General features: G+C 47.2%; 1 protein-coding gene across 3 annotated transcripts in view; it reads left to right on the top strand.

Annotated features, from left to right (window-relative positions):
- rhea (Talin_middle and talin-RS domain-containing protein rhea) overlaps nt 1–14,926 on the top strand; it is a 391,086-nt gene extending 376,160 nt beyond the window's left edge. For all 3 annotated transcript variants that reach the window (XM_050177552.2, XM_050177553.2, XM_055070111.2), the window contains exon 54: nt 12,588–14,926. In XM_050177552.2, the coding sequence (XP_050033509.1) occupies nt 12,588–12,869 (282 nt within the window). In that variant the 3' untranslated portion in view covers nt 12,870–14,926. The remainder of the gene's footprint in view (nt 1–12,587) is intronic.
- Nucleotides 14,927–18,866: the final 3,940 nt, after the last annotated feature.

Here is an 18,866-nt window from a genome sequence, read left to right as displayed (position 1 = left end):
CTTCTCCGCCTCGCCACTCACTATCACCGATGCAGCCTCGTACCTTTGCTTGCGAGGAGAAAAACTAATAATCGCAGTCCACGAAGCCCATCGAATGTAATACGCATGTGTGACGCATCTGCACTTGCTTCAAAAAGTAATGACGCCACTTTCTAGACTATCCCTCCATACAGCCAGCGCCCAGCGCATTCACCCCATAACGGCATGCGTCGCTCGTGTTGTGATTGTGGACGTTTATATGCCGTAGAATTCATCCTCATTTCCTCATGCTTGCATGACCCCATCCTAGGCTGGGATTTTCTCTCCCGCCACAATGCTGTGATTTATTGCGCACACACTGAAATATAACTCTCGCTGTTGTCAGACTTGACGCTAGCCAACAGTCCTTCAGCATCAAACAAGCTACTCGTCAAAGACAACACCACAGTCCCCCCAAACTGGTCAACGATTGTGTCCGACTATTGTAGCAGCCTCTCCGACACCGCTGCACTACTTTCTCCATCCAACCACTTTTGCACCTGAAAAGGTCTGCTGCTACTTTTTGTGACTGTGGAAATCACTGAGAGTTCTAGCGTTATCTTTGTCAGCAACCCATCCTCATACACTGTGATGCTGCTGCGAGGGGCATGTCTTAGTAGCATGGAAGCCATTGAAGTCATGCAAGTTATGGACGTGCCTTATGACACGCACCGCCCCACTTACAGTATGCTCAGTGCTATTTCTACATCTGTGCCATCACCCTGGGATGTATTTGGTTCCTCCATTGCTGATAACCTTACGCCGGTCCAACGTTCCCAGCTTCTGTGCCTGCTAGAAGAACTTCATTCTACTTTCGACGCCAGGCAGCGTTCCCTGGGCCGGCCGTGCACTGTTATGCATCGCATCGACACTGGCTCCCAACCACCACTGTGGCAATGCCCGTATCGTGGGTCTCCCGCAGACCGTCTTGTAATTAATTAGTGAATCAATGACATGGTTTGACGCAAAGTGATTCGACCTTCGAACAGCATGGGCATCACCTGTTGTCCTTGTTGCGAAAAAAGACTGTTCTGTACAGTTCTGTGTAGACTTTCAGCGCCTCAACAAGATTACTCGCAAGGACGTTTACCTGCTACCTTAATCGATGATGCCATTGACAGCCTAGAAGGAGCTGCATTCTTCTCTCGATGTACGCTCAGTCTATTGGCAGGTCTCCATGGCAGACGATTGACCAAAGACAGCATTTGTCATGCCAGACGGCTTTTATGAATATAACGTCGTGCTGTTTGGATTTTGTAATGCGCATGCAACTTTTGAGCGCATGATGGATACCGTTCTACACAACTTGAAATGGCATACATGCTTGTGCTACCTTGACGACGTCATTGTTTTTGCTCCAGACTTTCCCACGCACCTTCGACGCCTCCGGCGTGCTTGAGAAATACTGGCTTACAACTAAATTTAAAGAAGTGCCGATTCGGTACGCAGCAGCTGACCATACTAGGGTACATCATCTCCATAGATGGAATTATCTCCGATCCAGCCAAACTTCGGGCCTTTGTCAAATTCCCTAAACCTACATCCATGAAAAGACCTGCGCAGTTTGTAGGTCTGTGTTCCTACTTTAGACGTTTCATCCAACATTTCACCACCTTCGTATCGCCCCTGATGAAGCTCCTTGGAAGCAGTGGGCCCCTCACTTCGTGGTCATCAAAGTGCGATGAGGCGTTCGCAATCCTGCCCCATTTGCTAACGTCCCCTCCAATTTTGCATCACTACGACCTGATGCCCCCTACAGAGGTGCACACTGATGCCAGCGGTGCTGGCCTCGGCACAGTCCTTGTACAGCGCAAACACTGGTTTTCTGAATACATTGTGGCTTATGCAAGTTGCATGCTTATGAAAGCTGAGAGCAACCACGCTGTGATGGAAAAAGAATCTTTGGCAATCATCTGGGCTCTTATTAAGTTCCAGCCATCATTGCCCGACGGTCGTGGTATATAGTATAGCATGCGAAATAAATTGAGTGGTGGATGGTGCGTGAGGTGTTTGCCATGTGTGTACAGTAAAACACGTAGAAATCTGGAAAAAAGAGATACAAGCAACTATCCCTATTACGCGCTTCTTAAGCGCATATTTTTGTTATTGAGCGGCAAACAGTTCGCCCGGCGGTCGCGGTAAATAGTATAGCATGCGAATGGGCAAAGTGCCTGTTGGGCACTTTGTGTACAGTCAACATGTAGAGCCAGTATACAGTCAACGACTGACTTTCTGGGTCCCTGATAATTCGGACGGCTTTGCAGCACCAGCACATACCCCATAGAGTTAGTGTATCAGAACGTCTGAAATTTCGGACGCAATAACTCTTCGCGGTCCGATTTTCCAGATGTTTTGCTGTGACCACAGGTCCGAAACGGCATTAATCAAAGCCACCACCGCTGCCATTTTGATTACCTTGCCGCCTCAAACCGGCGCTCTCGCATGCAGATCCACTGGCAGCCGTAGCCACCACTGCGGCAACGCTAGGCCTAGCTGCTTCGACATTTGCTGTGAAGCTTCTTGTCATTGGGTGGCGTGTTTTTTATTGAAAGAATTCGATACTGTCAGCAATGGCACGGACTCCGCCTTTGTGGTCCTCGTGATTGGCTTAGAAGCTTGGAAAGCACGTAGCGTTGCATAATGCCGGTTCCCGAAAGTCGCCTCTGTGCATAAATGTTACTTGGTGTGCATACGCAAAAGTATTGCAGTGAAGCATAACAAGCGTGGGAAGGGGCTATGCCACAGGACACAGTATGTATTCCTTAATTATACATGCATGCACCCGGTATTTCCTGTCACAGTATGAGCACTGATATGCCTAATACGTGTGCCGACAGGCCTTCAGAGTGTTGTTGAATGTGCCTGTGGCGGTTTGAGCCCTTAAAAGTAGTGAATGACATGCATTTTTTTTCCCCCACTGGCTGATTTTTCAGATGTTTTCGCAGCCCCTAAGGAGTTTGAAAAATCGTACATAGACTGTGCAACTGACCAAGAAGATGCTTCAAATGGTCCATAGGGCAAACGAGTGGTGAAAGGAGGACAAGAACAGAAAGTACCTATGCACTGAGAAACGAACGGGAAAGGAAGCGTGCTGCCACCGTTTTTAAGGAGCTTGAGCTCAAAAAACAAAGTCTTGGCTGATGCCGAGATGCAGGTGTCTCTCATCCAAACCAAAGTAAGCTCTTTAAAGCAGTGAAACACAACGCTGAGGTGCCGTGCACGGGCTGAGAGTATGTCAGGACAGTTGAGGTTTACTTACGAGCTGTTCAGAGAGAATCTCAATTGTGACAAAGTTCGGGCCTCATACCACTGAGCTTGCTATCAGTTGATAGAAATAGCTCATATTCGAAACTATTTGTTTCTGTATGCATCTCCTTTTTATTAGTATTAGGGATTGTCCAACTCGATATGCTTATTACTAGAGAGTGACAGCATCTGGCAATATGGTTTCAGCCCATCTTGACATAAAACATAGTTCTGCATCACTCAGGGAATTTTGCAAAGGCACTCAGGAAAACCTGGAAAACTCCGGGAATTTGGAAATGTCAGCTTGGTAGACACCCTGGCAGTTAGGCGAGGTCACGGTAGGGAGAGCGGTTGAATGGAGCAGCGCTGCCGGGTTTCCCCACCGCCGCGAGGAAAAGCCAACTTCTGGGGGCACTTTCGTGCCGCTTGTCGTTCAATATATTGGGAGTCGTTGCTATTTTTGTTCGATGTAAGCGTAACTTTTGCTATATATGCTCATCGTAACTATACTGTGTTCAGAAATTATTCAATATACAGAATAATTCTATGTAAACGGGTTCGATATAGTTGGGTTTGACTGTATTGCCCATAGCAACCATTTTGCACTGCATCTTACTGTCTCGCTGTATCTTAATGCTGGCGACCAGAACTAAAATACAGTGAGACATTGTAAGATTTGTCGGACGATCTCGCCGCTGCCACCATTTGTTAGAGTTGTCGGACGATCACGAGCTGTAGGCCGATCTCACCGCTGCCATTCAGATGTAGGGATTGGAGCGGTCGTAGTTGTCGGGAGGACCTTGGGGCGACAGGACTAGGCGAGCAGGGTTTATTTACATATTATGTACAGTTGAACATGAGATACATCGACAGTCTAGCGTGACTCCCGAATGGAGCCAGCAAGACGAGCATACAGCAAACAGCTTACGAGCACATAGCTCACGAGTACATTTCGAGCACGACAACGAGCACCCTCTAGCAGCCGACAATCGCTGCTTATAAGCTATCCGCTCGACGTCGTAGTTCGACGTCATTGAAGATGACCCGCCCTTTTGGAGGAGGATGAGGGCTGTCGACTTGGAGGAGGATGAGGGCCTACATACACGTGCCGCACACACACACAGGTGCAATGGTCCGGAGCCGACGTCAGAGGGGCTTCGTAGAACTCTGAGCCATCCCTGGTGACGCGGCCGGGTAGCACATTGTCTGGTGGCTCGAAAAGCTCATGGGGAGGTTCGGCCAATTACCTCCCCTCGAGAACTAGCCTGAGCTGACCCCGCGCCACGTGGCTGCTGGTTATCCGCAGTTCTCTGAAGTGCGCCCCGTCCGGTTGGATTGGAACACGTGCAACGGGCTGAAATAGCTGCAGGCCAATCCTAACAGCTCCTCCATGGCCCGGAAAATCTCACCTGGCCAGTGCTGGTAACCGCTGGGCAGGAAGAGAATGGCTGGCGAGCAAGATGATGGCTTTGCTCTCTGCAACCCCTGCGCACTTGGAATGCCTTCAACCATCTCACAACAACTGGCACAGAAGAGTCGACCTGGCAACACAATACCGCTCAGCACTCAAACGCCCAGAATCAGCTGTTAACCCACCAGGCTTCCTATCACAATTTCCACGCAAGCCGCTCAACTGGGAATCCCAAGTGTTGCCCCAAAATTTTGTGCCGCCAAAGCGAGCGTTCACGTTCCCCTTGAGTTCGACCAAACCCGACCGTCGCGCTGCACAAGAGCAAAGGTTTACGCAGAACTAAACCGAAGGCTCTCAAATACCAATACCCAAACATAACTTAAGCAACCTAAGTTCACGAACAGCCTGTTCTTATCCTATCACAGTGGCGTACTTATCTCATGTACTGTTGCCACTGAACCATCTGGCCAACTCCACAGGTACGTAATCACAATCGCGCTAGCTTTGTGGTCCCTTTTCAGAACACGCACTTGCGTCATACGTAAGCATTTCATCACACTTACTCATGTGTATTTCTCTAGTCCAATCAGGACACGTAACTTAAAAGAACTAAACTTGCGTAACTCACGCACTTCGTAGAACCCTTAAAAAAATGCGTCTGCTAATAACTCATTCCACGCATGCTTATTAGAGAAGTCAGAATACGGCTGCCCTCATCACACACGAGCAACCTAGTCATAAATCTGCTTCCTTCCGGCCACACAGGAAACGCGCTAATGGAACTAAGAACACTTCTCAGTGCAAATCATGCACTGACTGAAAACCTACGCGGTTAACCTTAGAAAATAAAAAAAAACACATGCGCGTTACCATAAGCCTCTCCCGATAACCTTGACACTCAGGTTACTCACATACACAAGAAAAAAAGCCTATATACTCATTAATGAACATCTCGCGAGACTACAGGTTTACATAAAACACCCCTTTCAAACCTCAGAGCTTTTTAAAATAAAACATTAACAAAGCTCATACCTTACATATTGAAAGAAATTAGTCTCAATTCACAAAAATTTTCCAAATGTTAAAAAAAATAAAACCCAACACGTTTCACTTCTACGGAAGCTCTCTTGGCCTCCCGTTCCAAATGCTTACGTCTGACTCATACTTTGAGCCGTACCCGAGGTGGTCACGGTCCGAAAGCTACTCTGGCTACCGAGGAACAACAAAAGGGCTGACTCACTATCAGCTCCTCCAAGACGTTACAGTCTCCTGCCAATTTGCGTCCTGGTGCCCCTCTTTCCTCACGAACTCGATTGACCGCGTCGCGAATTCCTACCACCTCCTCTCGTCTTGCCACCTTGCGCTCCTTCGCCCTACATGCTGAGCTTCGGAAAGAACGACGGGACGACGAGGAATTTAACTGCCCTGTGCCCTTTGTCCGCGTCCGTGCAGAATATGCTCCTCGGTCTCTATTTTACCGGTGGCTCAAACGTTTATGATGTGCCAACATCATCAACGACGACCGCAACTTTCTTTTTCTTGCGCCCTGGCTTTTCGCACCTGTCGCCGACTTTGGCTGCGCTACCTTATTTACTGCCTTTCGGTCTTTACCGCGCTTCTTTCTATGGCGCTTTTTCCTCAAACTCTCTTTCATGCCGTCATCCCACGCCTCGTGCTGGCCGTTACACATCTCGTCGGCCCGGATCGGTCTCTTACCCGCACAGTCTGAATGATCCTTAACTAAATCATTCCTCTCTTGGCTACCTAGACTGGCGGAGAGCTGCACCAATCCCTGAACAATGCAGTTGTTTTCTCTTGAGCTATGGAGCTCGCAATCCTGAGAATTACCCTCAACTGCATCGTACAGCTGGCACTTCACTTCTTCACACAGATCTGACTCGACATGGGTGCTCGTGTCTGTCGGGTCAGCAGTACTCTTTACTTCGCTAGCAACCTCGCTAACATTACAAGCGACGCACACGCGCGGTAACTGTGCCAATTTGTTCGCAGCTGGCCTAGCTGTCTCTACAGTCCTCTGTTGGCACAGCACCTCGTCGCTCTCACTCTGGCCTTTAACGGCCTCTGCTGCCACTAAGGCATGGTTAGCTGCTAGCACTTCTAGTTCACTTATGAACGTGCTGCTAATCTCGCAGGTGCTACTCCTTCTCTCGGCTTTCGACTGAAATCTGCAGTCTACTTCCTCCCACTTTCGCTGTGTCCAGCCTACAGATATCTCAAGCCGCTGTTGACTTTGCTCGATTAACGGCTCAAAACCTTCAATCTCTGTTCAATGTAGCAACATACTGCCTCGTTACTTCTGTTAGGCCTTCTTCATGAGAAATTCTTTTCAGTTCCTGCCTAGCCTTTTCCTGTTCTTGCTTAAATTCATCCTGTTCTTGCCTAATTGCTTCCTGTTCCCATTTTTTGCTTAGAATTTGGTTACCCATTTGTTCGATGAATTTCAAATCATTGTTACTTTCTAGAATGGTTTTACGAATATCTGATTCCTTCGAGTCCTCCTCTACGTCTACCTCGATCTGTTCACACAACCACAACAGGTCAGCCCTCGTCAAACACATTAGGACCATGGTCGTTACTTTAAGCTTTGGCTCTGCTGTCACACAAGACTTGTTGCGATACCCACACAAATCAGAATACAAGTAAAAGATCCCAGCGAATCAAATCAACAAATACAGAGAAATTGAAGCCTGGTAAATCTTACAGCCAAAACCAAACGCTTACCCACTGAAGTAGCGCCATATCACCTGTCCTTCTCCGCTGTACCCAGTCAGTTGCAAGAGGTGGTCAATCTCAAGTCGCCTCCAACTTGATCAGCATACCGGTCGGTCACCATGTGCCAACGTCCGTCAGCTGCCGTTGCTGTCTCCGAGTCGTAGGCCGATTTATGAGCCGTAGGCCGATGTAGGAGCCGTAGGCTGATCTCACCGCTGCCAACCAGATGTAAGATTTGTCTGATGATCTCGCCGCTGCCACCATTTGTTAGAGTTGTCGGACGATCTACAAGCTGTAGGCCGATCTCACCGTTGCCATTCAGATTGGAGCGGTCGTAGTTGTCGGGAGGACCTTAGGGCGACAGGACTAGGCGAGCAGGGTTTATTTACATGTTATTTACAGTTGAACATGAGATACATCGACAGTCTAGCGTGACTCCCGAATGGAGCCAGCAAGACGAGCATACAGCAAACAGCTTACGAGCACATAGCTCACGAGTACATTTCTAGCACGACAACGAGCACCCTCTAGCAGCCGACAATCGCTGCTTATAAGCTATCCGCTCGACGTCGTAGTTCGACGTCATTGAAGATGACCCGCCCTTTTGGAGGAGGATGAGGGCTGTCGACTTGGAGGAGGATGAGGGCCTACATACACGTGCCGCACACACACACAGGTGCAATGGTCCGGAGCCGACGTCAGAGGGGCTTCCTAGAACTCTGAGCCGTTCCTGGTGACGCGGCCGGGTAGCACATTGTCTGGTGTCTCAAAAAGCTCATGGGGAGGTTCCGCCAATTACCTCTCCTCGAGAACTCCCCTGAGCTGACCCCGTGCCACGTGGCTGCTGGTTATCCGCAGTTCTCTGAAGTGCGCCCGTCCGGTTGGATTGGAACACGTGCAGTGGGCTGAAATAGCTGCAGGCCGATCCTAACAACATGTGCCTTTCTGCAAACTTTCTCACAGTGCACCTCGCAAAGCCAAAACATTCACTGAATGTTTGCTGATGCAGTAGTGCATGTTAACGAACTTGTCAAAATTAATCTAGAAGCGAACCACATGTGGCGACCCTCATACTTTTAGTGCACATAAAGGCCCAACTGTTATTTGGTCACACATTTTATGAACTGCAACAAAGCATGAGCATAAGACTCCTAGACAAATAATTCCACAGACACGCACATCAGTTGGAGTTCCCAACAGAGTTGTAATGCCCTGGCACTCTTTGGCCAAACCTGGCCCTTGCGCCACAAAACACCACACATCATCATCATCAGTTGTAATGCCCAGCTTGTAGTAAAAGCACGGACAACATCAAGAGGGATCTTTGCAATGATAACGACAATGTCTCAATAATTTATGCAGCATGCACTTTCAGTTCCAAATCGTGAGCTCTCTTTATCGGCAAAGTTTCGTCTCTTTTGTGGCACACTGGACGTTTTCACTACTATTCCTGGGACCAAGAGGACAGATGGCATGCCTGGGCCAGCTCTAGCGTATTTTTCACTGCAATCCTTATAGTGCTCACTACTGCATTCACAACAATGGATCTGTCACCTGAGCCGTAGGCGTCTGGATCCCACCAATGATCCCACCAATCTTTACAAAGCTCAGCCATCGAACTTCTACCACAGCTTGCTGCACTGTGAGCAGCCTTCACTTATATTTCGCAGTGGCCAGATCCCTGGTAGTTGATTTTCAGTTATTTGTGAGTGGCTCTGCAGTGCCAAGGTCGCCACAACTGCTTATGCACAGTGGCCAGCAGATTGAGTCAGTGTTGCATGCACAGCTCTGATCTCTTGGAACTGCACACAGTGTTTCATCCAAGCTGAACCCTGATTGAAGAAGTGGCATCTTCTGTTGCGTGGCACTCGCAGTGTAGCTTGTGGGGACATACAGTGCCAGTATGGGCAGTAATCATTTTGACCCGACCTGTGACCTTTGCATGCCACGTGGTCGTGATAGGCGCATTTGTATAGCAAGAGAACCTTATGGTGGGCGTGTTGGTAACCCATGGTTGAAAATACAGTGTGAAAACTATGCAGGATGAAGAGAAGACAAGGTGGACAAAACGGTAATGTTTGTCTTGCCTTCTTCTTGTCCAGTGTGTTTCACTGTAGTTCCACATATGCCTAACAGCCTATAACCAGTGGGGCCATGACCAAGAATTCTTCACAGGTATATGCCAGTCTCATCAACTGATACATCAAACACAATGAAGTTGGTTTGCTAGCCTCACTCGAATGCAGCAGCAGTTACTGCTGTGCTCTTGTGACTGGCTGTTCAAATGCAATTTGTGTGGGAGCCGTACGCAGGTTGTATTCAAGCAAGGCTGCCATGTTAGTCACATTGCAGCAACACGCTGTTACCGTTGCAGCTGTGTAAACTCCTAGCTGACCTCCAGCATATAGTTGGTATATTGCAGGGTGAGAAACAAAACTTGCAGATTACTGGTTAAAAAAACATGCATATAAACTATTTTCTATTTTAATGAGATATAAGTAAGGTAACCTTTATCTTGTAGTCATTGATCATAACGTTTCAAAGCAAAGTCGGGGCTCCGACACATTTTGTGTTGCATTTACGTCTCATATTGTCACGTGGTAATGACAGTGAAAAAAGCAACAGAACTGTGAATGGCGAAACTAACTTTATTGGGCGAACCTGTGCCCTCAAAAACAGGCTTCACTCAAACCACAACGATAGCGGCGATCACCGAAAATTTGATCAGAGGGTCAAGCACGTCGGCTTTCATACATCAGTCATCGAAGGTTCCAGAGTAATCGCTGGTGCCCGCGTATCTTCCAGAAAGTTCCATTCGTGTCACGCATTAATGAAATCAGATTACACAAGGTTCGGTGACAACAGACAGCGGACAGAAACTTCCGATACATGCAGGCGCGTCCTGCGCTATGCGATAAAATTTTTTAAGCAGTGAAACCTAGTCACCTGATTAAGATAAACAAGTACACGTATCAATATTGACCATCCCGCCGCACAAAAACCATTGTGGAACTCCTCTTAACAGCTTCATTGTAAAATTTATCACTGGCTGATATTTGAACGGCCTGCAAACCATTGTGGAAAGCTTTCCACTTATATGTTCATAAGGGTTACTTTTTGTTGATGAGTTCAATTACTCAGTGCCAAGGTTAGACTGACGACTGTTGTTCAGGTCCGTGGGCAACCATCCGGCAACTATCATCTGTGCATCTGTGCTTAAAGGGACACTAATGGCAAATATTAAGTCAAGCTAAAGTGATAGATTAATGCTCAAACATGTCTAAGGCATCAGCGTTATTAAAAAGCGCTTTAGCATGCGTGAAATTGAGGTAAATGTAGGGCATGATTTGAGACTCTACTGGGACATTCTACTACTAGCCCAATGATGTCATTATGTTGCCGTTTAATTGCATCACTAGTACTCACCTACTGTATAATAAAAAGATCACTGCATTCCATTATAAGAGAAAAGAAAATGCTAATTGTCCACTTCTATTTGGTTTTTATAAAAAAAAATCTCATTGACATCACCCTTGGCAATGACATGGGTGGTCAAGAGGTGTCGTTTTCCCTCGGCTCGTGCCATCCACACTTTCGTACTTTGGTAGTATCGTGAAGTGCTGCGCTGGTTTTGCTGACCTCTGAAGAGTGGTGCATCCTGTGTTTACGATCAGCATGCGCTTTCCTTTGGAAAGTAACTGCACTGTTGGCTCTGGCTTGGTTTGGTTTCAGGCTGCCATTTCACGCAAAAAAAACACAGCACTGGCTCTCGAACTTCACTTTACTCACCAATGGCAGTAAAGGGCAGTGATGCAGCATCACATCGCCTTGCTCATGGCAGGCGATTTGAATTGAGAAGTTGTGATTTTCTGTGGAAACAAGTCTCTTCTTGGTACAAAACAAGTGCTGCAAGGTGTTTCAGGAGTGGTATGTCGACATTCCGTGTCTACTTCATATTTGCCTTTAGTGTCCTTTAAGCTTACATCTAGATAGAAAGTTCTGAACTACGTGCGTGTATACCTGAATCTGCATCCATGGTACAATCCAATCGGCTTAGTTTTTATGCAGGCTTTAGCACTTTTCACATGTGCTGCTTTTTCCTCCATTACCTCTGTCTGCATTGCTTACGGAAATTGTTTCGGTTGGGCCTGCCAACCTGCACAAACCTTGTACCAACAGAGGCCATGTGCTGTTGAAAGGCTGCATGCATCACCGCACCGACCACAGCAGTCTTTTTCTGAACATTCGAGAAACGTACCCAATAGTAGATGTTAAATTTGCGAACCAGATTAGTTGAACATTCACTATTCGATTGCATGTGTATATAGAGTATTTGCACATCCCTAGTGTTATGTATAATGTATCAGCCCCATGTTATAGATGTGTACTAGAGCCTTATTGAGGTGTGTAGACGAAACGCTCAGTACATACAGGAGCGTATCAGAGTATAGGCCTAAGAAAGGAAAACATGCAAAATTTGGCTGTTTCACATATTTTCATGGTAATCGGGGACGTTCGGACTTTCACCACCGATAAAGAGGTACCGCATGAAAGTTACCGATGCAAGGCTCTCGCACAACCGAATTGCAGGGTGTGCCTGTCTCTGAACACCAACTATCTTTGGGACACACTTGCTGTCACGCGAGAGCTGTGGGACGTCTGAAGGTTTGGGTGCTGTTTAGATGCTTGGGACGGACGGCCATCGCCATGTCCTGTGGTGACTGCAGGATGGCAGTTGCTTTCCACACTGGCACTCACGCCACTGGGGTCAACATTGATATCATGAACTGGCTTGTATGTGCTGGTTTACAGCTCTGTTCTCTACAGAATTATTCAATGAAACAACAAACGCTAACTAAATATCCTCATAGCAACAAATGTATGGCTTCAAGTGTGTCATCCCTTTAATAAAGTAAATAGCTTTCCAAAGCGTTGAGCAATTCGCTTACATTGACAATCATCATCAGTGTATCGTGCAAAATTTTTTTTATATTCGGAAAGTTCTACAAGCATCTCTCAGTGCTTTCTGGCTTGACAAGCAGCTTCACATTCCAGTTGAACATTTCACCTACCGTTCTAGCCAATGTTAATCTCGGCAGATGGTGACAAAAGCAGGCGGGCATTTCGTGTGGTATCCTCGCTGCATTGAGCAGGCAGTGCTTAATCATCACTGTTGCAGGTGAAAGCAGAGCCAGACTCGTCGTCGATGCGAGGCCTGCAGGCAGCAGGCAATGCAGTGAAACAGGCCACAGATCACCTGGTGCGAGCAGCTCAGCGATCCATTGCACAAGAACAGGAGTTCCGGCTGGTCATCAACCAGCGCATGGTGGGTGGCATCGCCCAGGAGATTGGCGCTCGCGAGGAGATCCTGCGCAAGGAGCGGGAACTAGAGGAGGCCCGCGAGCGCCTCGCGCAGCTGCGGCGTGCCAAGTATGGCAGTGCTGGTGACGGCATGCTCTAGCGATGCTGTCACATCAGCCAAGTTCGTTCTGCTTTGTGGTACAGTGATCTGGAATATGGGAAGTAGTCGCTGATACAGGCATGTTACAGAGGCAAGTGCAACCCTTAGTCGCCCAATGGTATGCAAACGGAAAAAGAGGAAAATGACAGACAATGCTGCGGGCTAGTACTTAAGAGAAGAAGTTCTTCATTTGTGGATGCTGTTTAAAAACATATGCATCAGTATGCTAACAGGACGTTAAGAAGTCTACAGTGTTGCGCTGCCATTAGAGAGTTCTAGAATAGTGTTTTAAAGCAAACGTAAATGTCTTACGTACAAAAGCACAGAAAGTTGGGCGAGTTGGCTCATACTCATGGTCAGAATATTGAAAGCAACACGAAAATAACCTTGACACAGAGGCAGCGAAAAGGACATGACAAGCTTGTCTTGTCCCTATCTGTGCCTCTCTGTCCACATTTTTTTCATATTGCTTTCAGCATTCTTACATGCGTAAAGAAACGGCATTATTCTCACTGCGAATGCGCCATACGCTATTGGATTTCTTTGGCTTATGTGCACTATGTTAACATACATTAGTTTAAGGTGCATAATGTTGCGTGTTCTTTTTTTTTTGTATGCTGTGACATGGCGGGGGCATTGTCAAATGTGGCAGCATTCGTGACTACCATTTCAGTGTGAATTGACCTGATGACTGGACTGTTGCTATCACTGATCAGCAAAAAATTGTGAAATAAGGTTTTGCTTTCTCTGAGCTTGCCTCAAATACTAGTAATGAGTTACTAGCATGCCCAGTTTCTGAAATCATTGGCTGATTCTGGTTTCCCTAGACCTTATGAGGCATGTCAGCACAGAAACGACAGGATGGTTGCTAATGGATTGTCTTGTCTTGGACATGTTGTGCACGAGACACCAGAATGCATCCTACCTTTTAACATTTTATTTACATTTCTGTTCCTGCACATAGAACAAAAGGGATCCCCACCACAGCATTTCGCAAGTGCTTGCCTTTGACGAATGTAAGGCACCGAACACTATTCTAAAGCTGTCCACCATGTCATTGATTTTCCAGCCAGAGCCACCTTTTCTGTTCAGTAGGCACTGCCACTGAGGTAAACAGGGTAACTTCTGTAGCAACTTTTGTAAGTGAATGGTTTTAGTACAATGCCAGTGGCATATTTGGAGACTGATGAGTACCAGCTAATAAGTATGACTGAAACCAAGTACAGAATCGATGTTGTTGCTGGTTTCTTATATGGAGGCTGTATGATGACTTGAGAGTGTTGCAATAGGAAAAGGATTACGCTAAACCATGGATTATTATGGCCTACGAGCCTGTATTTGAGATCACTGTACTTTAACTGGTCTCAGGACAAGTTAGTTAACTAAATGGAGACTGCAAGCTCGTCCTGCTTTCTTGGCAAGGGGACTGGTTCTGTAGTGTGCAAGTTTCATGTCTCACTTTTTGATGTTCGATAGCGACTGTTTCCTTGTGGGAGGAACACAGTAATGCAAGTGCCAAGTTGGTTTAATATGCCTGTGTAGCAACAGGACCGAGCATTTTATTTGGTGCATAAGCTTGCATTCAGTGTCTGGTACGTTGAGCTTCGTGCGGATACTCCACAGGAAGCGTTCTATACAATTTTTGTGTTCAGAACAAATGCCTTCTGTTGTCAACAACTCGGAATAGATTAGTCCCTTAGTTTTAAGTACATATTCTTATCGTGCCACAGTTTACTTACTAGCAGATTGAGTTTTGTAACATTGGTGACACTTATTATTATGCATTTATTTAGAGTGAGCTGATGCATCTTCCCAATAGTGTAGATTGCAGTGTGGCAATATTGTGCCTGGCTAAGAAGCCAGACAGTCTGTGGAGAGAGTGTTCTGCCTACCTTTCTCCAGCTAGTTTCTGGAAATACTGTTCCTTACAAGCTGTTGAAATGCTGTCAAAGTGCCTTGTACTTGGGTGTGATTGCCATACTTACAGCCTCAGATTCACACCTGTGACATACATAACCACTGTGCCTGCAAATAAAGCTTGATAAGCAACTTGTTGACCACTCGCACCTTTTCATTTCGGTTCATTTTTGAAAAAGTGTAAAGAAGCAGCGTGGCAAATTCGTCACTGCAAACACCTTTACATTGAAGCACTTGGGACTTCCATATTTTCTCATTATACAGGTAAGTTTGCCATAAAGATTTTGCACCATACCACTCACATTAGAGCAGGCTAAAAACACTTGGCAAAAGAAAACTCCTTTTTGTAAAGGGACGCTAAACAGAAACACTATGTCGGTTTCAACGAATAAAGCTCTATTTTCGTTAATTTCACAGTAATAGCATGGTCCTTCAATACTTTCCATCTGGTCATGAAACTTCCTTGAAAGTTTCATATAGGGACAGAAAGTGGCACTAGAGGCGCTGCCATAAGTAGAAGGGTAGAGTTACTGTATATGCTACCACAGGTAGCAGAGTTGCGCGTCTGTTTTATCACGCCGCTAGCGCCTCTATTGGCAGAGCGTCATCACGTGGTAGTCAAGCAACCGTGCATTGCGGAGAAGCAGATGCTCGGGCCAATTTTTGTATTTCCCGACGCCGCCGCTGCAGCAAACTGGATTGACACAAGTTATCGCCAGTCAAATTCAAAGCGAATCCGGCCGACCTTGGCGTTCGCTGTTCGCGTGCGGGCTAGCTGCGGAGAGCTAGCTATATAGCCATGTCAATATAGCTATGTCAATCCTGTGAGAGAAAAACTTTCACTACACTCCCACAGAAGCTTACTTTTGGTATCCCTGCAGTGAAAAGGCACATAATGAAGTGGTACTTGCAGGTGTGGCTGATATCCAGTGTGGCTGATATCCAGTGCCTGCTAGTAGGTGGGTACGCTTCTACGGCAAGTCTAATGGGGTACCAGTGTCGAAATACTAATCGTTGGTCATTGATTCACCAGTAATGTTTTAGACTGCCTACACCTTGAGAGCTTTGGCACATAAGCAGGTATTCCTAATGCAAAACCGAGTACCCATTATCCAGTGTTCAGTGCAGCGCCGGATTATGGGCCTAGTGCCGTGCGCTGGATGCTGGGCAGGCGCGGCGTACTCGGAGGCACTGGGTACTGGTGCGAAAAATAACTATAGCGCGTTAAATACGCGGTGCTTGGACACCGTATATATTTTGTTGGAATACAAAAAGAAACAGAGAGCGATTTGGTGCAATAAAAATAGAAAAAAGAAAGCACCGACCAGGATTCGTTCGTCGGACCTACAGGTCGCAAGCCCGGTACTTTACCACTGCGCCACGCCAGGAGGAGAACATGGGTTGACAATATACCATGTCAAGGATCGAGAAGCAGTTTTAGTTTCACAGAGATGTGTTGCTCAGTCATGGTAGATGCGCTATCGCCCTGCATATGAAACTCACGCCTGTACCACAAAGAAAATTTTGCTATCCGTATTCAGTAGCATGCTCGGAAGTGCCACAACATCGATTTTCACTTGCGACTGGCATTTTAACTTTGAGAAAAGTCCTAAATGAACCGCCGACCCGGGACACTGTATGGGCTGTTACTACCTATTTGGATAGCTGTTTCTTGTTCTTCACGCGAAGAATATGCAACCTTTTCTTAGTTCAGTGATGCCTTTCAGTCGACACGTCTGTCTAGTCATATATCTTCGTCAGAGAAGCGCAGGCTAGTGCCGGGAGCCTTCCGCCACAGCACATATATACCTGTGTTTATGACGCGTCACATCGGCGCTCATCGCTACTTGTGCTGGCACTGTAAACATGAAAAAATGGTTTATTTAAGAACACCGATGCGAAAGCTGAAATATAGAGTGATTTATCCGTGTTAGACTTCTTGATTCCTGAGCCTAGGCGCGCCGAGAGCGTGCAGACGGACTCGGCGGATACGCTAGGCCTAAGCTTCGGCGCCTTTTTCTTGACGATCTTATGCAGTCAGCTGTTTCGATACGCTTTGTTTGCGATTAGGCGGACAAGCAGTCCAAAAGCGATGCAAAACCACCAACTGTCGATCGACGATACGGTAGGTATGCCGCCTGCAAAAACGGAGTGCGGCTTCGCCGCATGGATTTGCTTGCTTCCCAGGCAAGATGGCGGACCTACGCGCAACTCTGCTACCTGTGGTAGCATATAGAGTAACCATAGAATAAAGAACAAACTTAGAGAAGGGAAACTGTACCTTCCGCCGTGGTTCGAAAATAAGCAGCGGCAGCGCATGGAACTTACTTTGGGGGACGCCAGATGACGTTGCTCAAACCGGAAGCGGAAGTGCACAATTTTTTTTTAGAGCAAAATTTAATATGGCCGTTTTTTGCCGGTCGCGTACGCTGGTACGCGCCGTGCTTGCCCTGCAGGCTATGCGGCATGCCTGAATGCCTTCGCTGCCGCGTAGGTGGTGCGTTCTAATTGCCAAGAGCCTCTACTGACGCCCATACAAACAAGCCACAAGTGAGTGAACAGAACGCGCGACTTTATTGGCAGAAGACAAGCAGTGTACATTCTTGTGCAATAGCAGAAATAAAGTTTGCATGTCGAGATACGCTGGAATCATTGACGCGAGCTCGTAAACGGCTCACCGTCGTCGTCGCACGTGGTGGTCAGGTTAACGAGCAACAACCAGCAGCGGAAACATATTGGACAGAGTGTGCCACTTGTTTGCAGCGACAGTCGCCGTTAAAAATGCCCAAATTGCATTGCGAAGCCATCGGGAGACGCAGGCATCTGCTACCGCAGCCTACACAGCGACATGGGCTACCCCAGATTTTAGCCATTCACTCCTTTCCAACCTGCACGTTTTTCTTTCGGGGGCCGCTAATGTGTGGATCGCACTTGGTGTCCCACTTTGTCTCAATATGGACAAGTCGCTTTCGTGGGCATCACCTTCGGCAGCCATTTATGCGGGCCTTTCCACCCATGTGGCTATGAACTTCAAACACGTTGGACCATGTAAGCACGTATGCTTGTCTCCGTTCGTGCTTAATTGCGACTGAGAAAGGCCGCAGGCACAATTTGCACATGGCTGCAGCAGGAAAGGCTGAACGGGGAGCACGAATCACGGTGTGTAAATTGGGAGTCTATGTCGCTGTGCAGGCTGCAGGAGCGAATGCTTACTTCGAGAGACTGCTTCCCAGTGCAACCGACCAGGCCGCAATATTCTAAAAACATAACACTGCGACCATAACCAAGTGACATAACAACAAAATTAAACAGCAATCAGTCACCGCATGAGGTTCAGACAATACATTATACATTGGCGACGAACCATATGGCAACAGTGAGCATTCACATACACGGGTCTCTTAGGGTACATTGAGCTGCCTACCTACAGGCGTAGTGCCTGCCTTCGTCGCACGTGGTGGTCTACTAACGAGCAACAACCAGCAGCAGAAACAGATTGGACAGAGTGTCCCACCTGTTTGCGGCGACAGTCGCTGTTAAAGATGAGCAACTTGCAGTGCAAAGCAATCGGGTGACGCTGGCATCTGCTGCCGCAGCCTACACAGCGACATGGACTACCCATCATTTTAGCATTGACTCCTTTCCAGCCTGCATGTTTCTTTTCTTTTGGAGGCCGCTAATGTTTGGCTCACACTTGGTGTCCCACATCGTCTCAATATGGACAAGTCGCTTTCGTGGGCATCACCTTCATCAGCCACTTTTGCGGGCCTTTCCACCCAACTTCATACACGTCCGACCATGTAAGCACTTATGCTGGTCTCCGTTCATGCCTAATCGCGGCCGAGAAAGGCCAGAGGCACAATTTGCCCATGGCTGCAGCAGGAAAGGGTGAACGGGGAGCACGAATCACGGTGTGCGTAAATTGGGAGTCTATGTCGCTGTGCAGACTGCAGGATCAAATGCTTACTACGAGAGGCTGCTTCCCAGTGCAACCGACCAGGCCGCAATATTCGAAAAACATAAAACTGCAACCGTAACCAAGTGGCATAACAGCAAGATTAAACAGCAATCAGTCACCGC

This window comes from Dermacentor andersoni, chromosome 5 (genome assembly GCF_023375885.2).
Source record: "Dermacentor andersoni chromosome 5, qqDerAnde1_hic_scaffold, whole genome shotgun sequence".
NCBI lineage: Eukaryota > Metazoa > Arthropoda > Arachnida > Ixodida > Ixodidae > Dermacentor > Dermacentor andersoni.
Note: the sequence above shows the minus strand (reverse complement) of the source record. Positions and strands in the feature narration are given on the sequence as shown.